This window comes from Sciurus carolinensis, chromosome 15 (genome assembly GCF_902686445.1).
Source record: "Sciurus carolinensis chromosome 15, mSciCar1.2, whole genome shotgun sequence".
Taxonomy (NCBI): Eukaryota; Metazoa; Chordata; class Mammalia; order Rodentia; family Sciuridae; genus Sciurus; species Sciurus carolinensis.
Genome location: NC_062227.1, coordinates 21,759,100 through 21,784,770, shown reverse-complemented (window position 1 = coordinate 21,784,770; position 25,671 = coordinate 21,759,100). Strand labels below are relative to the sequence as shown.

General features: G+C 38.3%; 1 protein-coding gene across 1 annotated transcript; it reads right to left on the bottom strand.

The window, feature by feature from the left end:
- Window positions 1-6,676: 6,676 nt before the first annotated feature.
- LOC124965336 (spermatogenesis-associated protein 31E1-like) lies at window positions 6,677-23,302 on the bottom strand. The gene is made up of 5 exons (XM_047526215.1): window positions 23,117-23,302; window positions 22,368-22,425; window positions 21,754-21,814; window positions 17,891-21,497; window positions 6,677-6,907 (listed from the first exon to the last, which is right to left on the bottom strand). Exons 1-5 carry the CDS (start codon window positions 23,300-23,302, stop codon window positions 6,677-6,679), a joined length of 4,143 nt encoding a protein of 1,380 aa, XP_047382171.1.
- Window positions 23,303-25,671: the final 2,369 nt, after the last annotated feature.

The following is a 25,671-nucleotide window of genomic DNA, read 5'->3' as shown; positions in this document are numbered from 1 at the left end:
GATATGTGTATGCTTGGGTAATATATATATTGCTTATCTGTGTTTGTGTGTAGACATGTGTGTTTGTATGCTTGAACATACATGTGTACAGCAGGTGTTTATGTATAAATGTGTATAAATGTTACGTTTAGTGAGGCTTAGGGGTATAAATGGGTACATATGTGTGCATGTGTCCATATGTGTAGGTGTATAGGCATATTTATTTTTCTGTGTATGTTTGTGGGTTATGTTTACATATATATTTATATATGTGTGTGTGTGTATGTGAGTGGGTGTTTATTATGTGCATATGATAGTGTGTTGTGACTCTCTTTGTTCTGCAGCATGTACAACCAAAAGTCTCAAATTTGAGGAATATTACAGCTATCACAGGATCCAAGAGTTCATGTTTGTTACATTTTAAACCATTACCATCTCAATTTTTTATAGTATTGCAAAATAAACATAAAATTACAAAATAAATGATCTGGTTTTTACATTTGACTACAAGAATGTTGATACAAATAGACAACATTTTTTCTTATTCTTCCATCAGGCAAGTTGGCTTCAGAAAGGTAAATTTTCATTCTTAAGACTACACTAATTTGAATAGCGTTATTTATCAGGTATGGAAAATATAATTTTTAATACCTATGTGCTTCATTACTACTCTGACATCATGTTTTCTTTTGTTGTTTGTGGTAGTGGGAGTAGTCATGATGTTAAGTGACACAATGACTAGAGATGATTAAAAAGTTTTACTCCTGAAAACAGAATTAAGGGAAAAGATTATCTGGGCATAGGCTGGTGAGTTAAGAAAATATCTTTAGCCCTATGATGTCTTCCCTTTAGTGTAAGAGGAAATAATTAGATTTTTAACTCCATAACTAGTTATTTTTTTAACTGCACAATCTTCATAGCCATTTTATTTTAAAGAACATTTTAAATGTTAAATAGTTGGATTCTAACTAAGAAAACAATTAAAAAAAGATAAAACAAACCACTGGCAAGGTTCAAGTTCTTTAAACACACACAGAGACACTCACTTTGATGCCAAAATAATTGGCAGCACTGGCAGATAAATGACTAGTTATTTTGAATGGGTAAAACATTCTAATTCATCTTTATGAGCCCCAAAATAAATGATTGCATCATCTTCATGTGTCCTCTCCATAATTTCCTTCTCAAATGCATACTCCAAAAGAGAAAACAGCCTGAAATGAGGGGAAGTATAGAATTTTGTGAATACCATATGTGGAGGGCATGAGAGGCAGGGTTCTATTCTTTCTGACCCATACTCACTACATCCCTTGGTAGAAGGTTGCCAGGTTATAAGGACAATTTTTGAAATGCTGCTGGTTAATTAATTTTATAATATTTCTCAGAATCAGCTTCTGGCAGTGTTCAATTTATTTTCTACCTCATGATTTCTGCTCTTTCCTGTCCATTACCCTCATTATCTCTCAATTCATATTTTCTAATATCTGTTGTTTTATTCTTTGACCATTGATTGGTGTTTTCCAATTTTCAATATTATTTAACTACATTCAAAATAACTTTAATCTATATTAAGACACATCCTTTCCATTGGTTATTTAGAAATATAACTGCATTTCCATAATTTCAAGATCATGCAGATATATTTTTGTTGATTTCTAGTTTAATTTCATCATGCTCCAAGAATATACTTTGCGTGGTTTCTATTCTTAAAAATTTGTTATTGTTTGTTCAATAGTCCAAAACAATTCTGCCTTCTTGATAAATATTTGAAGTTTATTTGAAAATAATATGTTCTCCTACTGTAGTGTAGAGTTACTGGCATATATCATCAAATTTTTTTTCATTGCTTTTTTAAAAGTTTTAGACTGCATTTTGATTCATTGTACACAAATGGGGTACATCACTTTGTTTCTGTGGTTGTGCACAATGTAGAGTCATACCATTTGTGTAATAATAAAAAACCAAAGGTTGAATGTTTTCTCTGATAAGGATGATGATATATAATGGGGGTGGGGGTGAAGGGTGAGAGAAGAATGGAGGAACTTTAGATTACGTAGAGGGAAATGAGAGGGAGGGGTATGAAAAATGGTGGAATGAGACAGATATCAAATATTTTTATGGTGTCATTCAAATAGTTCACTTCCTTACTGATTTTTTTCTGTTTATTTGTTTTATCATTTATTAAATGAGGAGTATTTATATCTCCTATTGCTCTTTGTCTCTTCTCCTTTCAGATTTTTCAGATTTTACCTGTTACATTTTAAAAGATTTTGTTGGGCGTATATACATGTATGTCTTCTTGTAAGATTGACTCCTTTACTATTATGAAAAGTGAGGCATCATGATTTTAAAAGTTCACATGTAAACTATTGTTTTGAAAACAAAAAATTTACAAATTAATTCCTATAAAAGTTTGTGGGATGCAGCAAGAAAGTGGCTAAAGGGAAATGCATAGCGTTAAAGACAAATTTTAAAAAATAATGATTTCCTCCTTAGAATTTAGACACTCCAAAGCAAATGGAAGAAAGAGAATAATAAAAATTAGAAATGAAATAAAAAAACTGAAAAAATGGAAGTAATCAATGTAATTATAAGATTATTCTTTGGAAAAAAATTCAACCAAATTTATGTACCCTTATCCAGACAAAACAAGAAGAGAAAGGGTATCAATAGCAGGAGTAAAAGAGGAACTATCAATAAATATGTCACCACTATTAAGAGGATAATAAAGTAATACTAAAAACAGTCACATACACACAAAATGGACAGCTGACATGAAAATAAGAGCAAAAATAATTTCTTAAAACAGACATACTAGTAGAATTCTTGAGAAAGACAAATTATTTTCATCAATTAAGAAATTGAATTTGTTGCCAGGCACTGGCACAATCCTATTTTCTCAGCTACTCAGGAGGCTGAGGCAGGAGGATCACTCAAGCTCAGGAGTTCAAGACCAGCACAGACAACACAGCAAGACCTTGTCTCAAAAAAAATTGAATTTGTAAATAAGATATTTCAAACAACCAAGTCATATGTTGTTTAACTGAAAAAAAATCTGTAAAACTTAACATTCATTTCTGATAAATACTCTCAGCAAATTAGGAATAAAAGAGAATTTCCTTTCACCAATATTTCATTTATGTGTTTGCTTTTGCAATGATGGGGATTAAACCTAGGGCTTCATGTAGGTTTGGCAAGATCTTTACCACTGATCTACATTCCCAGTCCTAAGATATTCTTAAAATCTACATACTTAACAGTGAGGGCTGAATGATTTTTCCTGACAGGAAAGATGACACTCCAATACAGTATTATACTGAAATTTTGCACAGTGCAATAAGACAAGAATAATAAATAAAAGGCACTTATACACATTAGAGATGATGAAAAATTATATATGCTATACAATGAATATGTAGAAAATCCAAAAGACTCCCCAAATGTGTTAACAACTTATGAGATTAACCATGTTTTAGTGTCAAAGACCAATATGCGAGGTCGATTATGTTCTCATTCATCTGCAATGAATAACTGAAAAAATTAAGTGACTACCTAAAATAGAAGCATAACTTAAGCACATAGGTATTTATCTAAGAAGATAAATGCAATATCTATATGCTGAAAACTACAAAACAAGGTGAAAGAAGAGGACATTTAAGCAAAAAGAGTAATACAAAATATTCTTAGATCCCAAATCTTAGTATTGTTAAAGGTACCAGTTAATCTCATTGAGAGTTGTAGATTCACTGTACTACCAATGAAAATTCCAGAAGGTTTAAATATATGTTGGCAAATTTATTCTAAAACTTTGATGGAAAGGTAGAACCAGAGTAGCCAAACTCACTTATAAAACACAATGAAGTTAGAAGACATAAACTACCTGATTACAAGACTTTCTATGAAGGTATAGTATTGAAGACATAGTGGTTTTGGTAAGGGTCTGACACATGGACCAAGAGAATGAATAGAGAGCCCAGAAATATATGCACACAAATATGTCAACTGACTTTTGACAAATACAAGGCAACTCAAGGATGATGTAGTAATAATTAGCTGTTCCTATGCAGGGAAATGAACCTTGATATGTATTTCATACCTTTTACAAATATCAGCCCCAAATAGACTATAAACCTAAATGTAAAATATAAAACTACAAATGTCTATAACAAAGCATAGGAAAAAATAAGTATGGCTTTGGATTTAATGGTAAATTTTTAGGAAAAAAATCACCACAAGCACAATCCCCAAAAGAAAAAACTGAAAAAGTAGATTTTATCAAATTTAAAAATGTTTACTCTATAAAAGCACTGTTATAGAGACAAAAACTAGGACAAAGTGGAGAAAATATTAGCAAGTCATGTATCTTATAAAAGTTTGTATCCTCAATATATAAACAACATTTAAAACTCAAACATATAAAGCAAGCAATGCAACATAATGGGCAAAATATTTGAGCATGAATATCTCAAAAGAAGATATACAAATATCAATTAAACATGAAAATATTGTCAGTATTATTGCTATTATTGAAGAAATGCAATAGCACATTAGTATACCCCTATTAGAATGTAAAAATCAAACATGAAAATATTCAATGCTGGTGATGAGTTAGAGCAACAAGGATTTTCCTGCAGCTGACTTGAAAGAAGCACCAATTGCTAAAAGTGACACAATCTGAGAGGCAAATATATATAATTCTATGACAATCTAGTGTAAAACATGAGTTCAGACTAATATGTTTGTTAAATAAATGAGAAGAAAATCTTTCCCGCTGAAGAATTTCAAATAATTTATGTAGGAAAAATGAAGTAAATAGAAAATTACCTTTAGAAAAATGATAATAGTTGCTCCTGGTGAGATTCACTGACAAATCTTTATTAATGAGTGAAACTTGAAGAAGAACCAGAATATTTGCAAAGCTTCAAAGTATTACTAACCAGCTAACTGTAGTGTTATTAATGTATATCCACAAAATCACTGCTATTTGTACTTCCAGGAGGTGGCGTTTAATTTGCCACCCCTTAAATGCCAACACGGCTTCACGACTCAATTTTAATATATGCAACATGGAAGCAAAAAAGTAATACTTTTTTTTATTGTTCTAATTAGTTATACATAACAGCAGAATGCATTTTGATTCATTGTACACAAATGGAGCACAACTTTTCATTTCTCTGGTTGTATGATGTAGAGTATACCATTCATGTGATCATACATGTACCGAGGGTAATGATGTCCAGTATATTCCACCATCTTTCCCACCCCCATAACCCCTCCTCTACAATTGAAAAAGCAAGAAACAGTAATAAAACCATTATTTGGAGGGAAAAAATCCAATTAGACCAATTAGAATTGGTCATCATGGCCAAAGAGACCTAGAGTTGTCATGGAAGTGGGGACTTGAAAGTCTGAAGTCACCCTACTGTCAGTCAAAAGTCAACAGGTGAATCTGGGCAGGACTCTCTGGAAACTTCTCTGGGATCTGCAATAAAACTGGAATGCAGGGAAGGCATACTGTTCCTGTCCTCTCCAACAGGGCCTGTTCTGTCCCTTGAGAGTGTCTTACTTTCCCTTTTCCAATCCCTTCAATAAACTCATGCCTATTACTCTGCAAAAACAAACAAACAAACAAACAAAAAAACAACAACAAAAAATAAGAAGCATGATCTATGATATGCATCCCTTCTTGTTTCCCTGGACTTCTTTTCTTTCTGAAATTCAAAGTTTTCTTCTATTATGATTTTCTTTTTTGTTTAGAAAACTTAACACATTTTTAAGAATTAGTTTACCAAAAACAATTTTTCCCTCTAAATAATGGTTTTATTACTGTTTCTTGCTTTTTCAATTGTAGACATTAACTCTGTTTTCCACTCTAGAAAATAAAGATTTAAAACAGTCTTCTACAGCTCCTGCTATAACGTATCATCCCCTTACACACACTCCCAATATATTACAACTCAGAAATAATGTTTACATTGTTCCGATTATATAAATATTGTTCACAGCTGAGCCACCATATACTGTGGTTACATTTTCTTTCTTTGTAAAATCTCATTTTTCCTGGAGTTAATGATTACCTATTTTTGATTTGTTTAGTTTTCTATGTACCTATCATCATTTCTTTTCCAAATCCTGCAATATAACTATAAACATACTCTTGGTATAGTTAAGAAAAAATTTTAGACACTTCTATCCTGGAGCCTAGCACTCATTTAACTCCATTCTGGACTATATGCTACCTAGACATCCCGTACTGCTGTCATTCTGGAGCTCTGCCATATTCTTGCACTTACCTTTGCTTTTCTCCTTTATTAGAGCCTCAGTTTCCTGGTTCACATGTCCTCTTCCTGGGTTTCCTCTTTCATTTTTGCTGGTTCACGTCAGCTAGTAGTCTTCTTAGAAAATATTCATGGAAGTTGTTTTATATTTTTAAGCCAACTTTTTCTTGTGTGTGCTGGGGCTCAAACCCAGCACTTCTTCTCATATGTTTTAAAAATCCTATTTGACATAGTAAGAAAGGGAGGCGGCCTGTTCCCCTGGGCCCTCTGGAGCTCTCCTGCCCAAGGCAGGTGAGTAAGTTGAGGGCCCCGGACAGACCACAGCTTGTGCCCTACAGAACTCCCCCGATTCCCCGGAGCTCCCGCTGCCACTGTCCACTGACCTGCCCAGGCTGTGAAGGACAGGTGAGCCTACCTCCCTAACTGGATGACCTGAAGGCGGTGGCGACTGTTGGACCCTGGACACCACGGGCTGCCAAGTCTCCTGATCCAATTCTGTGAGTCCCAGCCCGTGCAACTGAGCGCATGGTATCGTTGGGGGTGGGGGCGGGGGTGGCGTATGCTAGCTTGGTGAGAATGGCGGCCTCCAGAATGCCGCCGAGGCCGGCAGGGGCTTTGAGGGCCCAAGGAGGCGAGTGGACGCGGAAGAGCTAGGCCGCGCGTTGGACAGTGGAGAAGTGCAGACTAAAGCCCCCGTGACAGCTCTGCCCCGGCTCCTCTAGACCGCACCTAGTCCCAAAAAGACAAACAAAGGCCTTAACCGCCCTGGAAGGTCAGCCAAGCGCCAGACTAGGACAGGTGGAACGGTTAGCCCTCTGGAGGTTGGTGCTCCTTCTACTGAAGACAGAAAGGTATAGTAACATACCGTATCTGACCAATGGGAAATGCCCACCATTCTTTGGGAAGATTTACTGGCAGTTTGTAGAAAGCCTGAGTAGATAATATGAAAAAACTGCTCTGGGCTGGCCCTCAACCTTCTAAAACTTGTGCTACATCTGGACATTTTAAGTGTAAAGAAGTTGCTTGAGGTATGATAGAGTTAGAAAATAACATTTTATAAATGCCCATTTGTTTAAAAAAATCAGAAATGTCTTCTGGAAGTGTCTTCTTTTGAATTGTTAGACCACTTCCAGGAGTGAGACTTGTCCACATTTGTTCAGTGGGTTAGAGGACATGGAGAAGACTTTGATCATGAGGAGGAGGAGGTCCTGTGCCAGACGGGTTTTATGTGTGCATTTTATTCCTCATTACTATACATATAGTTGAAAACGATAAGTACTTTTTTGAAATAGCTCAACTTGCAGTTCTAAAGTGCCTGATATATGTTAAAAATAGAATACATTTTCTAAATTTCTTTTTGTTAAAATTCTTATGAAATGGTTTGGAAGGGCAATAGCCAAACCCCTTGTTGAGTAGTAGAGTTTTGTGCTGGTCCTTGGGAGCACCAGGCTAGTGTGCTTACTATGAGGCAAGAGTTGTACCTTATAGCTATGGATTTTGTTTTACTTTGCAGTGTACATAGTGTATACAAAGGAAAAACAAATCCTAATCTACCGCTAGTCTTTCTAGATGTTAAACAGATTGCCAGTGTATGAAGTAAGTAGAATTAGTAAACAAATTTTGCATCTTTTTTGTTTAAATTCCTAGGAAGGATTGTCTTCTGAAAATTTGACCATTATAGCCCACTGGGTCAGTTAAGGGCCAGAATGTTCATATTTTGAAGACATTTTCAAACTAGAAATATTGTTACATGTGTGCAGTTTGTTCAAGACTGTCATGCACATAGTGGAAAAATTGAATCCTTACATGAAACATCTAGTCTGTTTAGGTGTTTTGAAGTCCCTGATATATGTTAAATGTAAAGGTAGTAATATCACTTTGTAAATATCTTTTTGCCAAAATTCATATGAAATATTGTCTTTTTGGAATGGAACTGTTAGACTACCTCTGTGAGCAGTATAGTACTGTTTGTACTTGCTCAGTGACATGGAGAAGGTGGGAGGGAAGCAAATGCAAAAAGTAATATATAAGTGGACATTTTCAGACATCAATTCTGTATGTTTTGTGTATTTTGTTTTGCTGTGTATATAGTATATATAATGGACAAATGAGTTCCAATTTTGCAGCATCTAGTCTCTAGGTGTTAAAAAGGTTGCCAATGTATGACCAAGTAGTTAGTAAAATTAGCACATTTTATACATTTGTGTTGAAATGCATAGGAAAGCTTGTCTTCCGTAAATGATTTTTGGATATGAATTTGTTCAACAATCTTTAAGTGCCATATATGCCTGTACTTGTCCACTGGACTGAAAGTAGAGAGAAGGAAGTGAGAAGGAAAAGTTTCAAGGACAAAATGGTTGTATTAGAAGATACCTCAGATTACAACCATTGCTACATGTGCAATTTTATTTACCAGTGCTGTGTGCATAGTGGACAGATTTTTATGTGGAATATGTATTTCTGTATATTTAGAAGTGCTTGATATATTTAAAAGTAAAAGTAGTAGAAAAGAACTTTTTGTAAATAGCTTTTAAAAAGTGATGGTCAAGTAGGGCAGAAGAGGCTAGACACCTGAGGAATTTTCAGGAAGCAGGTTTGGTTTATTGACTACAGGGTTCAGAGGTGGCTCTCGCCTAAGAATTCTTCCTCTGACCAGTGATTTTGGAAACTTTTTGAGCTTTATACCCAGTGTCTAAGGGTGGGTGATGGGGGCCTTGGAGGTTTACATACATTTTTTTTTCTTTGAGTTCTCAGAAAGTGCTTTTGTAGACCAGCAGGGGTTTTATAAGTTTTTAACAAGAAAACAGAGATAATATCATTTGTAAAACAAACTTACAGACTCTGTTACACCTTGTGTGTGCAAACCTGGCATTTGAAAGAAAAAGGAAACTACCAACTGCAATAACCTCTGCAGACATTCTGCTGATCTGACAAGAGGAGAATCTTAATTATGGCAAGGGCCTTTTGAGTGGGGGGAAGTGTTCTGCTTCTGTGGGAAATACTGTGTTTGGAATTGTTAAACCACTACAGAAAAAAAAATTCTATTTGCATTTGAAGAAAAATTATAAATAGCATCTGATATGGCATCCAATGCATGTAGAGGAAATACTTAAATCAATTCCATTTTTAAAAGCAGAGAGAATAAAAAGATCTTAATGATCCCCTCTTGAAGTGATAAAGCCATCAAGATCAGGTGACTCTTGTAAGTCACATATGTAATGCTAATAAATTAAGAACTAAGAGAATTATACAAATGCCTAAATAAATCAATATATAATCCTAAAGCTATTTAAGTAACCCATAGGAATGAGAAAGTAAAAATTCAGAAAACAAATAATAAAGTAACATACTTAAGCCTTAACACATAATAATTACCATAAGCATAAATTGCATATGTGTATCATTTGGAGAAACAGAATGCTCATGTGGGTAAAGAAACTTGATTCAAAAATACACTATTAACAGAAATTCACTAAAAATACAATAGCATAGATAGCTTGAAAATAAAAGGATGAAAAATGACATACTGCAGAAACCTAAATTTCTTAAAAAGCAGGATTGGCTTTGTTAATGTTAGTTAATGTACACATAAAAGAAGAAATAATTACTAGAGATTAAGGGGGATATTACATTATGATAAAAGAACCAATCCACAAGAAAGACATGTGGTCATGCTTAAATGTCTACATACTGGACAAAATGCCCTCTAAATATAAGCACAAACTGATAAAATTGAAAAAAATAAATAGATTAGCCTCCACTTCAATCTAGGTCTTCAAAATCCCATTTTAGCAATCTAGTTCAGGAAAAAAAGCAATTTGTATAAGAGCTGAATAATAGTCAACCAACACTAATTGATTTTTATAGAACAGTCCGCCCAACAAAAATCCATGGTGAATTTACTGAGATGGGCCTTGTTCTAGATCATAAAATATACCTCAACAATTTTTAAAAAAAATTGAATAATTACAAATGTATTTACAAACAATGTTGAAATCAAACTAGAAATCAATGAAAAAGATAATAGAAAAATCTCGAAACACTTCAGGATTAAAAAACATCTATTTTAGTAAGGTATGGGTAGACGAGGAAGGCTCTAAGGGAAAAACATACATGGAATTGAATGCAAATGAAAATATAGCACAAGAGAATGTGTATCCATTGCTAGACTGAGCCTAGTTTGATGTTCATAGCACTGATTGTTTACAGTACAATATTGGTTCAAACCAATATTCTCATTTTCTACCTCCAGAATCTAGACAAGAGATAAACTGGAAATGAACATAAGAAGAAAATAATAAATATGAGAGTGGAAATCAATAACATTAATAATCAGAAAATAATTAAAATAAAGAAGTTGGTTCTTTAAAAATAAATTATAAAATGAAATCAACAAACTGCCAGGAAGATTGAGAAAGATAAATAGAGAAGATATTTTAGAACTAATATCAGAAAAAAAGAGATATCACAGCAGTTCCTGAAGCCATTAAAATGATAACTAGCAAATACTACACATTAGGAGCATCATTTCAAAGGCTTATAAGAAATGGAACAATTTCTCACAAATGACAAGTTATCAAATCTAAGTCAATAGATAACCTGAGTAGCTCTCTTATAATTATTAAAGTAGTTAAATTTAAAATTATAGAACTCTCTTCGCTACCATTCCTCGGCTTGTATGGTTTCTCTGGGAAGTTTTACCAAACATTCGAAGAATTAACACTAATGTTACACAAACTATGGCAGAAAATAGAAGAAGGTCAATCCCCAAATAATTCTTCAAGGAGCAAATACCAAAACCAGATAAAACTAACACAAAGGGAAAAAAAGGAAACATGGTTCAAGATTGCTCATAAGTGAAATTTATTCCAGATATTAGGCATTCAAAACTCAATCAGTGTTATGCATTATATTAACACTCTGAAGAAGAAACAATTTGTATTCAGGTGTGGTGGCTCATGCCTGTAATCCCTGTTTCCTCAAGGCCAGCCTCAGCAATTTAGCAAGACCCTGTCTCAAAATTTAAAAAAAAGAAAAAAATATATACAAGAAGATGAAAAAAAATTAAGTATATCACCCTTTTATGATTAAAAAATAAGTCTTGGAAAATCAGAAATAGAATGGACGTCTCAAACTTTGTCAAGTGATTTAACCCCAAAATCCTCTAAGTAAATCATATTTAACAATTGAAGAGAGGATGTGCTCCTTTCTTAGATGATGTCCACTTTCACTACTTTTATTTACACAAACTAGAAGAAATTAAACAGTCCTATTTTCAGATTACATGATTGACTCTGGAACATCCTGGAGAATCTACAAAAGACTCTTCTAGAAATAATAAATTACTTCAGCAAGTTCACAGGATAGAGAATTTCCATTTCAAAACCCATCACATTTCTACATACCAGCAATGAATAAACAAAAACTGAAATTTAAAATGTAAGACCTTCATAATTGTACCAAAGGAAATAAAATATTTAGTCATAAATCTAACAAAACTTGTACAGAATCTGTAATATGAAAAAACAGTGTGTTGGTGAAATAAGTGGAAAAAAAGAACTAAATAAATTCGGACAACCTTTCTCAGTTTGGAAGAATCAAGATAGTAAAGATGTCAGTTCTCTCCAAGATGATCTATAAAGTTAATGGAATTTGTATCAAAATCTCAGCAAAATTTTTATGCAGAGATATGTTTTTAAACATATACAGAAAGACACCTCACATAAGTAAAACAATTATTGAAAAAGAGTAAAGTATTTGAATCTTCTTAACGGACAGTGAGGGTTTACTTTATGGTTACTCTAACAATCAGCGTGATATTGGTGAAGAGCTCAGAAAATCAGTGAAAAAAAATAAAGAACTTAGAATTGAATCCAAGTAAATTTGCTCAATTCCTTTTTAACTAAGATATAACACTAACTGAAGGAAGGAAAAATCTTTTCAACAGATGGGGTGGAGAAAAAACTAAAGACTGAATATTCTCAACCTAAACCTGACATCTTGCACACTAATTAACTCAAAATGGATCACAGACTTGAATATAAAATGTAAGAAAATGTCTGGGATCTAGGACTAGACAGAGTTCTTAGTTAGTTTTTTACTAGTACCTTTCAATGCATTTTAATTTTCACTAATAGATCAATGTGTACCTTCAATTTTTCTTGATAAGGAAAAGTATTCAGTGTACCTTCAGGGTCACAGACAAATCACCTGATTGATCATTCATTACAAAACCATAGTTGATCAGTAGTAGACACATCCAGGTTTTCCTGAGGGGCAAACTCTTTAATCTCATGCAACTTGGGGGCTTTGGAACCAGAGAGAGGGGATCTGAGGCCAGCTAAAGATAATCTCAGTGTAGGTGAGCACTGAGGGAATTTCCCAAACCGAAGTACAGGCAGACCTGGCAGAAACTGCTGGAGAGACTCAGCCTTCAGATCTCCTGTTTAATCATGATGTACCATGTTTTGCAAAATAAACAGTATTTTCTGGCTAAAACTGTAATTATGTAATACAAACCTAAGGAGGCTAAAACACACATGTGTTTATGTATATGTATACATAATTGTACATATACATATATCTGCACACACACGTAATTAAAGTTTAATTGTTAGGCAATAAGCAGAATAGTTATGACAAAATACTATAATAAAAGTTAGGTGCATGTGGCATTATCTCTGTCCTTCACAGTAGTTTATAGTATTGTGCTGTATTTTTAGACTGTGATTGACCATAGAGATCTGAAAGATCCAAGGCAAAATCACAGATTAGGGACAACTACTTTATTTTTTCACACCTTGATGTGAGTACAAGGCCCACTTGTTTATCTATGACTGCTTATTATTTTCAGTTTCCACTCTTCACTAAAAAAAAAAAAAGGAAGCCTGAGGGAAACTTTTAGCTTCAATTGGGAGACATAAATCTAGAATTTGAGAAATTAACGAAAAACTACAGATCCTAGATGGGATGAACTGAGTAACCGGAGGCAGGTTGGGTGTGGCTAGAGGAAGTGGTTCATTGTGGCCATGACTATGGGGCATACATTTTGTATCTGGAGAGTCAGTCTTTCTCTCTCTCTCTCTCTCTCTCTCTCTCTCTCGTTCTCTCTCTCTCTCTCCCCCTACCCCTTTCTGCTTCCTGATCACCATGTGAGCCACTTCCCTCTGCCACACTCTTCTGCCATTAATTTTCTGCCTCACCTCCATCCCTGAGGAATGGAGCTTGGCCTTCTATGGGCTAAAACTTCTGAAACCATGAGCCCTTAAATAAACTTTTCCTCCCCATACAATTATGCTGGTTGGGTCCTTTAGTCACATTAACAAGAAAAAGATGACTAAAACAATTTGTTTATCATTTGCATAGAGTATTTAATGAGCAAGAATGTGAACACTGCCAAAATATCCTTATGGTAATTAAGGGGAAAATATGACCCTGATAAAAAGAACATAAACATGATAACCCCTGAAAACAATAGGATGGTTTTAAAAATAGAATTCTGCTCCAGAGATCACAAAATGTCATTTTCTAAAATTTGTAAATTTGCAGTTTTTCCCACTATCCTTTTTGGTATTGATGCATCAATGAAGACAGTATCACAGTCCCATCAAATATGTCATTTAACTGCCATGTCGGAGAGCAAGTTGCAAGATTTCCACATATTCACTGAATCTTAGTGACATTTGGCTTCACCCTGGCAAGTGTATCTGATAACCCCGCTGTGTTAGAAATAATGGTGTGTGAAACGACGACATCCCTATTGCATAAGGTTACTGGGTAATGTAGATAGTGTGCAGTTGATTGACTGGGGTAGGCTTTTATTTCATTGCATTGTGTCCAGTGATGTGTGTCCAAGATATTGCTTTTGAAATTAAAACTGAAAACTTCTCCTTCTCAACTTGTCATATTTAAGTGGCAAGTACTAACAACTGCAGTTGCTGCCTTCTGTCAAACTGCATTTTTGTTTAAATGATCTCTCAGAACCCTTGAAGTAATGCAGTGGAAGAAAGTGCTTCTTTTATGTGCAGGTTTAAGCTGGCATACCATGGTAGCTAGGACTCTGTCAATGTTTGCAAGTTTATGAGCATGATCAATGGATGTGGATCCTGGAAGTATTGATCTGATGTTTAATTTTGCCCAACATTTTAAACACTTCTGTGTTTCTAGTTAAGTCACTATATATTTGACCTGAGTCAATTTTTCTTTGCCTAGAATTGCTTACACGATCTAAAGTAATATCTTCCAGTGATATTCTATATATATATTTTCATAATCATATATATTTATGATAGAAATTAGGCATAATAAGATATTAACAATAGTAACTAATAATTATATAGAACAATTATAGCAATATACTAAAATAAAGTTGTTTAAAAATATTTTTGAAATTTTCCATTTAACATTTTTAGATCATGATTGACCTTGGGGTATGGGAAATGAGTAAAGTGAAACTGTCCACCATTCCTTGGGGGCCCTTCTGGACTGTGTGCACAGGTTCCACAGGTGACTCAGGGAAGAACAGCTTACCAACCCCTGGGTTGCTCACCCTGTGCTGTGGTTTGGCACTGGTCACAGTGTACCATTTCACAGTCTAGGATCATAGTCTCTAGTACCACTTGAGGGCAAGTGGGTGCTATCATTGAAACAGGATTTGTAGTTTCATGTCTTGTTTGTGAGAAAGTTTCATGTTTGATAACATGGCTTGTTCCATTTTAGATAAAAGACACCATCATATTTTAGAAAATTTGTCACCTGCACAATCCTTTCTGCAGGTGAAGGTAAATGAGGGTGAGTCAGTTGTGTCTGCTGGTTCACTTTGCTCCTAAGTTCATTTACTGAGCACCCCCCTTCATCATTTTTCCAACGTGAATGAGTCAGTCATTTTGAGCCCAAGACCTATCTGAAACAAAATGAAAATGCAGTCCCCTATACCATTTTGCTGGTTGATTTCTAAAATTACACAAATAAACCATTTCTCTCATTAGGAATTGTGGTATAACTCAGTGGTAGGACATTTGCCTAACACCAGGAAGTTCCATCTCACTGTAAATTCTGGTTGTACTTCTACGTGTAAGACAATCAGTCCAGTGACAGGGATGCCCTTCAGAGACCTCATCAGAGACCTCCACAGAATCACCAAAAAGAGCAACACTGAGATTCCCAGAGACTTACTTCCTCAAAGCCCTCGTGCTGAGATCTTAAGACCTCCATAGACACTCCCACTGGGTTCCATTCCCAGCACCACCAAAATATTTTAGTTTCTGTTATTAGGCATTGGCAATTTTACTTATTTTTGAAGTCCGTTATTCCCTAAAGTGCGGGTCAAAACTCAAGCTAAGGAATATCTTAGGAAAGAATTTACAGATCCTTAGGAAAAGATTTTACACATTTGCATGTGGAAACTAACACTTTTTCAGAGGAAAAATGACATTATACAAATACAGAAATATATGAGCATACCAAGGAAGTAGGTGCAATTGATGATCTTCTTCCTGTGCTTCTAGTTTGGTAAGGGCTTTTAAATGCACTGCAAAAGACCTGTCCTTGTATGGCTGCACAGGCTCCTAAGAATAGATGTGTGTTCTCTGTGGGAAATCTGTCTTCTCAGTGTATTGTCTGTGACTGAGGTTTCTCTCAAAATCTCTTTGAGAGATCATTCTTGATTTGGATCTCTGTTGGAAATCTCTCTGGGTATCTCATTTGGGTCTTCATAAAAATCTTAGTTGGAGGACCATGTGGGTTTCTTTTGGGGACTCTGTGGTGTTCTGAATGGGGGTATCTGTGGAGATCCCTGTGGGAATCTGTGTAGATCTTGTGGGGTCTCTGGAGGTCTCAGTGTGGGTCTCTGTGGAGGGCTGCATTTGTCTCTCTATGGAGGTCACCAGGGGGTCTTTGTGGGGTCTCCCTGCCACTAACTTTACTGCCCTTCATGGAGTAACAGCACCAGAAGTCTTGGGAACTTGCTCTTTGCTGTTTTTGACTGATTTGTCAATGTTGCCATAAGTAACACTCATCCTTTCAGGAGCCCTGAGGTTCATGTTCAGCTTCTCCATATCCCATAATTTGCAATTTGCACCCCTGAGATGATCCAGCAACAACAGGCTAAAGATCCCAAGTTCATTTCAGTCCTTCCTGTCCCAAACTCCACTCTTGTTGCTGAGTCCACCCTAAAAGCTGTGGTGGTTATCAGGGAGACAGGACCTGGTTCATCATAGGTCATTGGAACCCACACCATAACTGACCTCCTGGTCCCATAAGCAGGGTCTTGATAGGTGTGAGGACAGAACCTATGATTGTGTTCTCTTCCTTGGTGGTACCTTCTGGCCTAGGACTCTCCACCAGGGAAAAAATAAGGCCCCTGTGGTGGTGCCCATTGCCCAGCCCACATGGGCATGTGGAATAGTATGGAACAGCCCACAGAACTGATCCCTACTCTCACTGCTTTGGAGCCATCTTATAGATGACCCCTGAAAGAAGAAACCTCTACTGGAAGAAGAGTGAGACCCATCAGGGACCAAACTTTACCTCCTTCCAGCCTAGTCAGTTATTTTGGACAGATTGTTTCCCTTGGTATGTACAAATCCTGTGGGATTGCCTTTTCTCCTATTTGTCTCTGGACAAGCAAGTTCTAGAAGCCAGGATAGACTTGCTTTGCAAGCCTAAGCCAGCCCCTTGACCCTTTTAGATCCCCACTTTGTCCATGGAAATACTGCTAAGGCCATGTGCATGTGTAAATGTCACCAGACTGAATCACAGCCAGAGTTCCCTAGTCCTAGATACTTCATCAAATGTCAGATCATCTGTTCTGGAATTTTAGAGGCAAAGATTTGCAGACTTATTAAATATACTCTTGGGAAATTAACCTTTCTTACTTAAAGGTTTTGCTTTCTCTCTAGTGTATGTTAGAGCTAACTGACTTTCTCCAGGCCTGTGGTCGTTAACCACAGCAGGGTGACCCTGGCATGGTCCAGGATGAACCAGTGAATAGCTCATATGGTCTCCTCATGCTAGCTTGGTAGCTAGTACTGGGAAGGCAGTGACTTCCTGTCCATTCCCTTGCCAACTTTGTGATATGTGAAGCTACTGGACTCTCTGGTACCTCTCTATACATGCATTTCCCACAACTGTATAAAGTTCCCAGGAGAGAGAAAGCATGGGAAAGACTGATGGAGTCAGACTATGGAGTGGGATCTTCACAGGTTTGCCTCATACTTAGAAGGCTCAAGGCATTCTACCGTTTGTTTCTGTAATGACTGAATGAGGAATCATTCAAAATAATTTTGAGATGAGGGTCGTTCCTCTGAATGTCCTGTCCCTTCCAGAAGCTACTTTGAGGAAAAGCAGATATCGACCCCTTTCCCTACCCCACAGTACAGCACAGACAGAAGTCAATACATCTGATGAGAAAAAAAAATGTATTAAGAAGCAATAGAAATTTGAAATTTTAGAATAAACCATTAGTCATTATAGAATGGGTTCACATGATGACAGTTTTTTTCCTTATGCATTCAATTTTTTCTGAAAGGTTTTCCACCGGGAAAGTCATGGGAAACAGGACCTCGTTGACCACGCAGTATACCATTTTGAAAAAAACATGTTGGGTAATGGTGAAGGTGACTTGAAGTGCTTACCCCAATTGGCCTATGCTGGATGGGAGTGACTGGGGGCTCAGGATTCCTAGGCTTCCTGGTCCAATTGCTATCCTTATCTGTAATCCACTTGTTCTTAAGAATGCTTTGGCTCTTGGAGCTGGCTTGGTGACCAGAGGCAATATCTCTAATCATTTGCCTTTGCTCTGAGTAGGAAGACCCTTTGTGGTCACAGAACTGCCTACTCACAAGAGTCTGGAGTTCTTCTTTATGTCCATTTAACTCTGTTGGACCACTTCTATGTTGAAGTCCTAACTTATCCATCAAAATCTGTCCAACAACATTCATGAGTGCCTGGGGTTCAACTACCCCATTTTCTTTGGATAGTTGACTTGTGACTGATCTCTGGGTCTGGGCAGTACCTGTTGGGAGCTTGACTTTATTCAGGGAATCATCCTTCCCTTTGCCTTTTTTATAAATGTTAAAAGACTGTAGAAAGTCTTTCATTTTTTTCTTGACATAACTTCCTGAAAGAGACTGATCCTTCTCTGGAAGGCAAGTGAAGGACTTGCTTGAAAGAGTGTCTATTTCCTTAACCTTGGCAAGAGGGCTCAATTCACGGTCTTGGGAAATTTGTTTTTCCTGTCCTGGTCTGGGCCTCCCAAAGCCTTCTCTCTTATCATTTAAACAAAGCATTTCATTCTCATCCCTTCCTGGAACTTCAACATTTGTGGCTTTGGGTTCCTTCTGCCCCTGGCTGTTCCCTCCCTTCATTAAGACATCACATAGACCTTGGGAAATTGACTTGTTAATCCAGGACATGCTTTGGGAGTTGGACAGAGAGGCTTGAGAAGGCAAGATATCTGTGATGGAGAGCTCATCAGTGTGGCAGTCTTGCAGGACTCCAGTGACCTGGTCTTGGGGCTGCTTCTCTGACTCAAACTCTACTTTGAGCTGAACACCACTACCTACCTTTGCTTGCAGGTTTGGCTCTCCTGGATCCTGGAAAATAGAAATTTTGGAAGGGGAGGGACTTTTCCTGTTTCCCAGAGATGCTAAACTCCTCAGATTCACATTGATGGTTTGGGAGTTTGCCATCATAGAGGTTCCCACTGTCACTTCCCATTCAGGGGATTTCTCCTCCTCCACCTCTGTCTCCTTAGTCTTTTCAGATTGGGCCCCTAGTTTAATTTCCAGCTTTGTCACTCCGTGACGTGGATCTCCTGAGGCCACATTTTTACTCTTTTTCCTTGTCTCATACCTGACCATATCCAGGTTTGGACTGGGCTCCAGGCTAGCTTTTCCAGTCCCCATAATAACTCTACTCTGGTTCAGAAAGCTATAGGTATGGGCCTGAGAAGGCATGCAGGCCTCTGAGGTCTTATGACTGCCACCCAGTGGAACTCCTTTCCAGGTCCTCTGCACCTCTGAAGGTGAGGGAGCAGGAAAGGGACTCTGCAAAGTAGGAAATGAAATTTTTCTTATTACCCTCTTTCCTAGACCTTTCTGAGGAAGTTCTTCTAGGAGATTAGCAACCTTGGCTATGGAAATGGCCCTGGAGTCATGGGAGGCTGAGGAGGAAAAAGCAGGCTGTGGAAGGGGTGAGGTCTGGACCTCACCCAAGTTGCAATTAATTGGATCAAGAGCCTGGAGGTATGGACTCCATCTGTGTCTCACCCGAGACCTCATAATATCTGTTTCTAGCATCAGGTAAGTTCCTGGATCGAGGAATGAAAGCTCCTGGAAGGTGTTTACATAGGATTGCTGATCCTTGGAGGAGGCTAGCTGGATGGGGATGGGTTTTGTGTGCATGTTGGACTTTGGAAAAACATAGTTGGCAGCAAGCCAGGATCCACGCACACACACAGGGATCATGCCCTCACTGATCTGCACTGACTTTCTGCTCAGATGGTCTTGCAGGATTTTTTCCAGACTCTCCTTCTCTGGACCTGTAGGTGAGTCACTTTTTGAAAGACCCTTCCTGGTCCTCCTCAAGTGACTTTCTGAATTCTCCTTATTGTCATTCTGAATCTTCACCGAGGTGCTTCCTGCACTCCGGGATATATCTACTGGCTGCTTGTGCTGTTCTGGCTCTACACCCTTGCTTAGGGAATCTAGTTTGAATGTTACCAAGCCCATTGTATGGAGTCCTTCAGAGTGCTTGGACTCCATCTTCTGAATACCTGTGCTGCTTCTACCATCAAGTGCTGATTGGGTGGCCTGGGAAGGTCCAGGCTTGTCCTTTTTCTGGCACTTACCCTTCTCCAGAAATTTACCCTGAGGATGCATCTGTTCTTGAGATGCTAGAAATCTGCAGGGAGGATCAAGATGTTGTTTATCACTGATGAACTTCCCTTGAATGTGTTGCTGTGGTCTCTTCTGTAGCTTCTGGCTGGTAGAAGTTTGGGAGACCAAGCTTCCCTGGGGAAGGTTTTGAGTGAGCTGGTTATAGGCTTCCTGAGTCTTTTGAATCTCAGAGAATAAGACCTCCTTCCATTTCATTCTGTTCTTCGAGGGACATTTCACACGTTTATCTTCAGTTGGGATGAAAGACTGTGCCTCCTTTTTAGATTTAGTGCAAGTTGTTATACCAGTCTTAATCGGGGATGAAGAAGAAGATGGTAGGTTTGGAAGACAATATGAAGTCTGATCCTGAGCCACAGATGCAGACAGGTTTTGTGCCAAAAGTTGGGATTGGGCCTCCTCCTGGGAATGCTGTGAAGGTTCTTTATTCTGATATTGAACTGAGAGAGGTTCAGAGACTTTGTTGAATGCTACAACTTTATATTGTGCAGTGGAAGACCTCTTAGAGACCCAGGCAGTAGCCACCAGGGACTCACTGTGCAGAGAGGGCAGGCCCCAGAACAGCTGGCTGTATTTTTGCTCTAAAGGCCCCTCCAAGGCCTTGTGGTAAGAGAAATCCTGAGAATCACGAGGCTGCTCTGGTTTCCCTTTTATGTTCCAGAAAGTTTGCGCATTGGTATCTCTCTTGCCACCCAGTGACTTCAAAATGTTTCCCAAAGAATACACACTGTAATCTGGATTAATTTGTTTGAAAGAGGATCCATTTTTAGCATTTTCCTTCCACATTTTTAGTTCTACTCTTTTGGTTATCAGCATCTCTAGTAAAGTCTGGACATCAGAATTGATGAAAGAGAGGCCTCCAGACTCTACCTGCCAACGTGAGGGGTCTACCCAGAGTGTGGGGTCTGATGGATGGTGGAAAAGATGTTCTTCCTTAGATTTTCCATGTAGCCAGGTAGAGAAAAATAAGAACTTGGCAGTTGCCCACCACCAGGAGAGGAACGAAATTGAATAGCTTATGCAATCTAGCCCTGAGATGGCTGTGATCAGGGATGCCCAGTACGAGTGACCTGGAAGGGAACTCTGTGGGACAATGTCCAGTGGGATTCTATTCAAGTCAGACTGGTCTTCATGTTCTTTTGATAAGGATGAGGCCAGAGGAAGAGTGTGTTTGGTTAGAGAAGTTAGAGAAGCTAATGGGGACAAGGTGATAGGAGAAGGATCTTCCAAATGTTGGTGAGGTGGTTCCTGGGCTACAGCAAGCCCTTGCTTGAACTCCTCACCTGGGGCATCTTCATGTAACAGTTGAGGAACACTGTCCTTGTCCCAGAGCTTCCCTATGAGGCTGCAGGAGACAAGAGGCAGAAGCTTCAGCCAGGAGCAGGAGGGACCAAGAGACTGGGCAGGGGTGAGCAACTGGCCTGTGGACCCTCCACTGCCCCACTCACTGGCTTCACCAAGCCCTTGCTATTCCTATCACCGGGGCTTTAGTCATATTCCACTCTAATCTGGATTCTTCCTCCTAGGTTAGCCTTGAGCCTTGGGGATCACATTATAGATCCTAATGGGAAGAACACAGACAGAACTGGAAAGTTCCTCACCTTTGCAGAAGTAGTAATAGATTCTGAATCTCCATCACATTCTTCAGGCGACTGCCAGAAGCTGGAAATGGAAAATAAATTGTGGTAGAGAAGGGAGGAACCGGGATTTTACAGGAAGTTAAATGAGATGCCCATTTGGGGGACATCTTGGGAGATTAGAATGGAGGCTAAGCCTCAGTGTCCAAGTTCATATGATCAGTGAGAGTGATATTAAGTTTTTGGGAGGAGCCACATTTTATCATTTGCAATGTGTTTTCACCTCCATGATTATCACAACTACCTTATAGGGGAGAAAGGATGGGTTACCTCAAAGAGAAATTAGCCTTAACAAAGTGAAACAGCCTGTCCACAGGTGGACCTGGAAGTCCTACCTCCATATCTAGGCACTATTGCTCCTCTACTGGCCACACCACCCTACTGGACAATCACTCACCCCTGGCCCACCACAGCTTCATTCTGAGCACAGAACCTGAGGAGTGTCTCTGGTATAATGATTTCCATCCCAGCATCCTCCCTCTTAGGTCTCTGCAACTAACATCCTTTGGGATATGACTCTGGTCTCTCACAGAAAGGGAACAGCAAGTCACCTCTGGGGTAGAAGGGCAGGGCATTACCTTTTGGAGTGCCACTGTACTTCCTGCACTTGTATCGCACTTTCTTCACCTTCGGTTGCTGACAGACAAGAAAGAAAAAGAGGCTGGGACCCGGTTCTCCCTCTGCTCTTCTAGACATTCCATGTTTCTGAACTTTCTACAGTTAGCTAGTGGAGACACTTATTCAGAGAACATCTTTAAAGTGGCAAAATACTTCATTTTTCTTCTTTGGAAAACACCAAGGGGATTTTCTAAATAAACTATACATGGGTATCCTCAGTCACTGATCCCCTGCTCAGGAACAGACTCATTTCCACAGGCTCTTCTCAGCTGCCAGGCAAGGTTCTGCTCCCTGAGGCCAGAGGTGACTCCAGTCTGTGATGGAGGCCCTCAGGCTTGAACAGCCCTCACATCATCCCAACAGAGGAAAGACTTGTTCCAGAGACACCTCCCAGGAAAAGGTGACTGTTGGAGCAGTGCTCAGGCCTTCCCATCTCCAGAGGTTCCTAACTCTCAGGAGTCCAGACCTCATACATGTGCTGGGCTGCATGGTCCCAGAGCAAAACTCTAGATGGTCTGAGAGCTTCAGATGTGAGAAATCCTACTGTATAATCTCTCCCTGCCCAACTGTTCCTGTCCCAGAGTGATGCTCTGTTCTGTCCTGAGATTTCTCTTTTTTGAAGTGTGTCTACTTATTTTGGAAAAGTGGAAGGAAGAATAGAGAAAAGAGAATCTATTTTTTGTTGGGGTCTGGCCTGGGGGTTTCTTACCTTCCTGAGTTTTTCCTTTTTCCTTGGTGGTGGAAAGGAAGGATTACCCTGGAGGCGGGGCAATAAGAGGAGAAAGATCCCCAGTCCACACACAAAAGCAAGGATCATATCCATTGCCCAAGTGGTGAAGCTGGGGTCCAGCCATGTGGCGCTAATGCTTTTCAGAGGGAAGAGAGAAATCTCCATCAACTGAATCGCAGTGTCCTATTTGGACAAATGAGTCCAGAGAGTTCTCTTCAGGAATAGGGAGTAGGGCCCAGGCCTGTGTCACAGAGCTCTGCCCTTTCATCACAAAGGGATCCAATCATTGGGGAGGGGCAAGAAGAAGAGACAGCACCACACCCCTGCCCCACCCTCCAGCCAGCATGTGCTCCACCCTCCTGGGCCTTCTGGATCCTTCCAACTCTACCTATTCACCCTGTTAGAAGAGACCATTCTTTCCCCCTGGAACCCAGATTTTATTTGCTTCCTTATAGATCTCTGCTTGAGCTCCATCAATTTCATAGTTTTTGAAAATTCTTTTTATCTCTGGAATTTTTATTTCTCAGGGATTATTACTTTCAAGATCTCCTCTTTGAAATTTCAACTCTTCTATACAATATGTTTGTGCCTTGCAGCAATTCAGCATAGATCTGAAATTTCTCTTATATTTATTTATGTCAATTTTATTTTATTTGTTCTAATTAGTTATACATTACAGCAGAATGCACCCCCCCCACACCCTTTTACAAATCAATCCAGTGTTTTCAAATCTGTAAGAATGAACTATTTCTTCCATTCCAAAGGCTTCCTTTAGTATTTCTTGTATGGTAGTATTGCTGGCAGTAAATTTTCTCAGGCTCTCTTTATCTGGGAGTATCTTTATTTTTCTTCATTATTAAAGGACAGATTTTCTGGACATGGAACTCTTGGTGATCTGCCCCCTACTCCCTTGGAATATGCCACCCCACCGCATCCTTCCATTGTTTCTGATTGAAAGTCAACTAATACACTCACTGAGGTTCCCTTGTGCAGGAGAAGTTTTCTCTGCTGCTTCTAAGATTCTCTCTTTGCCTTTTTTTTTTGGGGGGGGGGGGAATCTAATATTTTTAAATTTATTTTTATTTTTATTTTTACCGACTGCATTTTGATTCATCGTACACAAATGGGGTACATCATTTCATTTCTGTGGTTGTGCACAATGTAGATTGATACCATTCATGTAATCATACATATACATAAGTTAATGATGTCTGTCTCATTCCACAATTTTTTATACCCCACTCCCTGTCATTTCCTTCAACGTAATCTAAAGTTCCTCCATTCTTCTCTCACCCCCCGACCCACATTATATATCATCATCCACTTACCAGGGAAAACATTGGGCCTTTGATTTTTTGGGATTGGCTTATTTCACTTAGCATGATATTCTCAAATTCCATCCATTTATCTGCAAATGCCATAGTATTATTATTATTATTGATGTGCCTAGGAATGGATATGTTTGTTTTTATTTTACAAAGGGGAAGCAATGAATCTAGAGGATTATGTTTTTATCAAATTTGGTAAGTTTCCAGCCCTTATTTCTACAAGAATTTTTTTCTTCCTCTTTCTCCCCACTTTCTGAGTATCTCCTTACAAATGTGTTGGTAGCCTTGATGATAATGTGTATGTCCAGGTCATGCAGCAACACTTGCTGGAAGGATCTCTACTCTGTGCTCCTGTTTTGCTTCTGCTCCTCTACTATACATTAATAGGCTATACTGATACAGGTCTGTTTCTGAGCTCTTCATTCTGTTCCACTGATCTATTTATCTGCTATTTCTCCAATATCCCACTCTCCTGATAACTGTTGTTCCACAGTAGGTCTGAAAGTCAAGTACTGTCAGCCCTCCATCTTTGTTCATCCCCAGTATTGTTTTACCTATTCTGAGATTTTGTCTCTTCTTATAAATTTTAAAATCAGTTTTTCTGTCTCTATAAATTAACTTGGAAGTTTGTTTGGATCACATTAAATATATAGAGCAAGTTAATTAACTGAGGACAGAGCATTGAGTGAGCACAGGCTCTAAGGCAGAAAAAGCATGATTGAGAGGCTGATTGTAAAAGAAGAGTCATGGTCCTCATGTGTGTAATAGGTCCTATCAGGTGAGGGCCAAGTGAAACTGATGCAAAGAGAAAGAATGAAAGTTTTGCTAAGAAAGGATCTTTCTATTTTTATTTTCTTTAATGGCACCATCATGGATCAAATGTCCTCAAAGCATGTAGAGCAAATGAGTCAGGAATTATATAGTAATTAAATATCTATTGCTCTCACATGAGCTGTTGGATCACGTTGTACCAGGGATTTCCTGAGATATTGAGATATTTTTATGGAAAAATGGAAAGATGCTTCTTAAAGATATCAGAAGTTATGGAGTTTAAGGAAAGGCTTCAGAGAGAAAACGTAAGAAGAAGATCTGTGTAAATGAATGACTTCTGTAAATGATTGACTTTTCAGTTTTAGAGACCTAAGGTCACAGGACATATCACCTACATTAGATCTAGAGAACACCAGGCAGCTACAGAGAAAATGG

Excerpts from the sequence above, each read along its gene's own strand:
- LOC124965336 (XM_047526215.1), bottom strand. The coding sequence starts at position 23,302 with ATGGAGATTTCTCTCTTCCCTCTGAAAAGCATTAGCGCCACATGGCTG. Across the intron at positions 21,815-22,367 it reads GTACAGTGGCACTCCAAAAG|CTTCTGGCAGTCGCCTGAAG; the intron begins GTAATGCCCTGC and ends TTCCATTTCCAG. Across the intron at positions 6,908-17,890 it reads TCCAGCATAGGCCAATTGGG|CTCTTCCGCGTCCACTCGCC; the intron begins GTAAGCACTTCA and ends CGCGCGGCCTAG.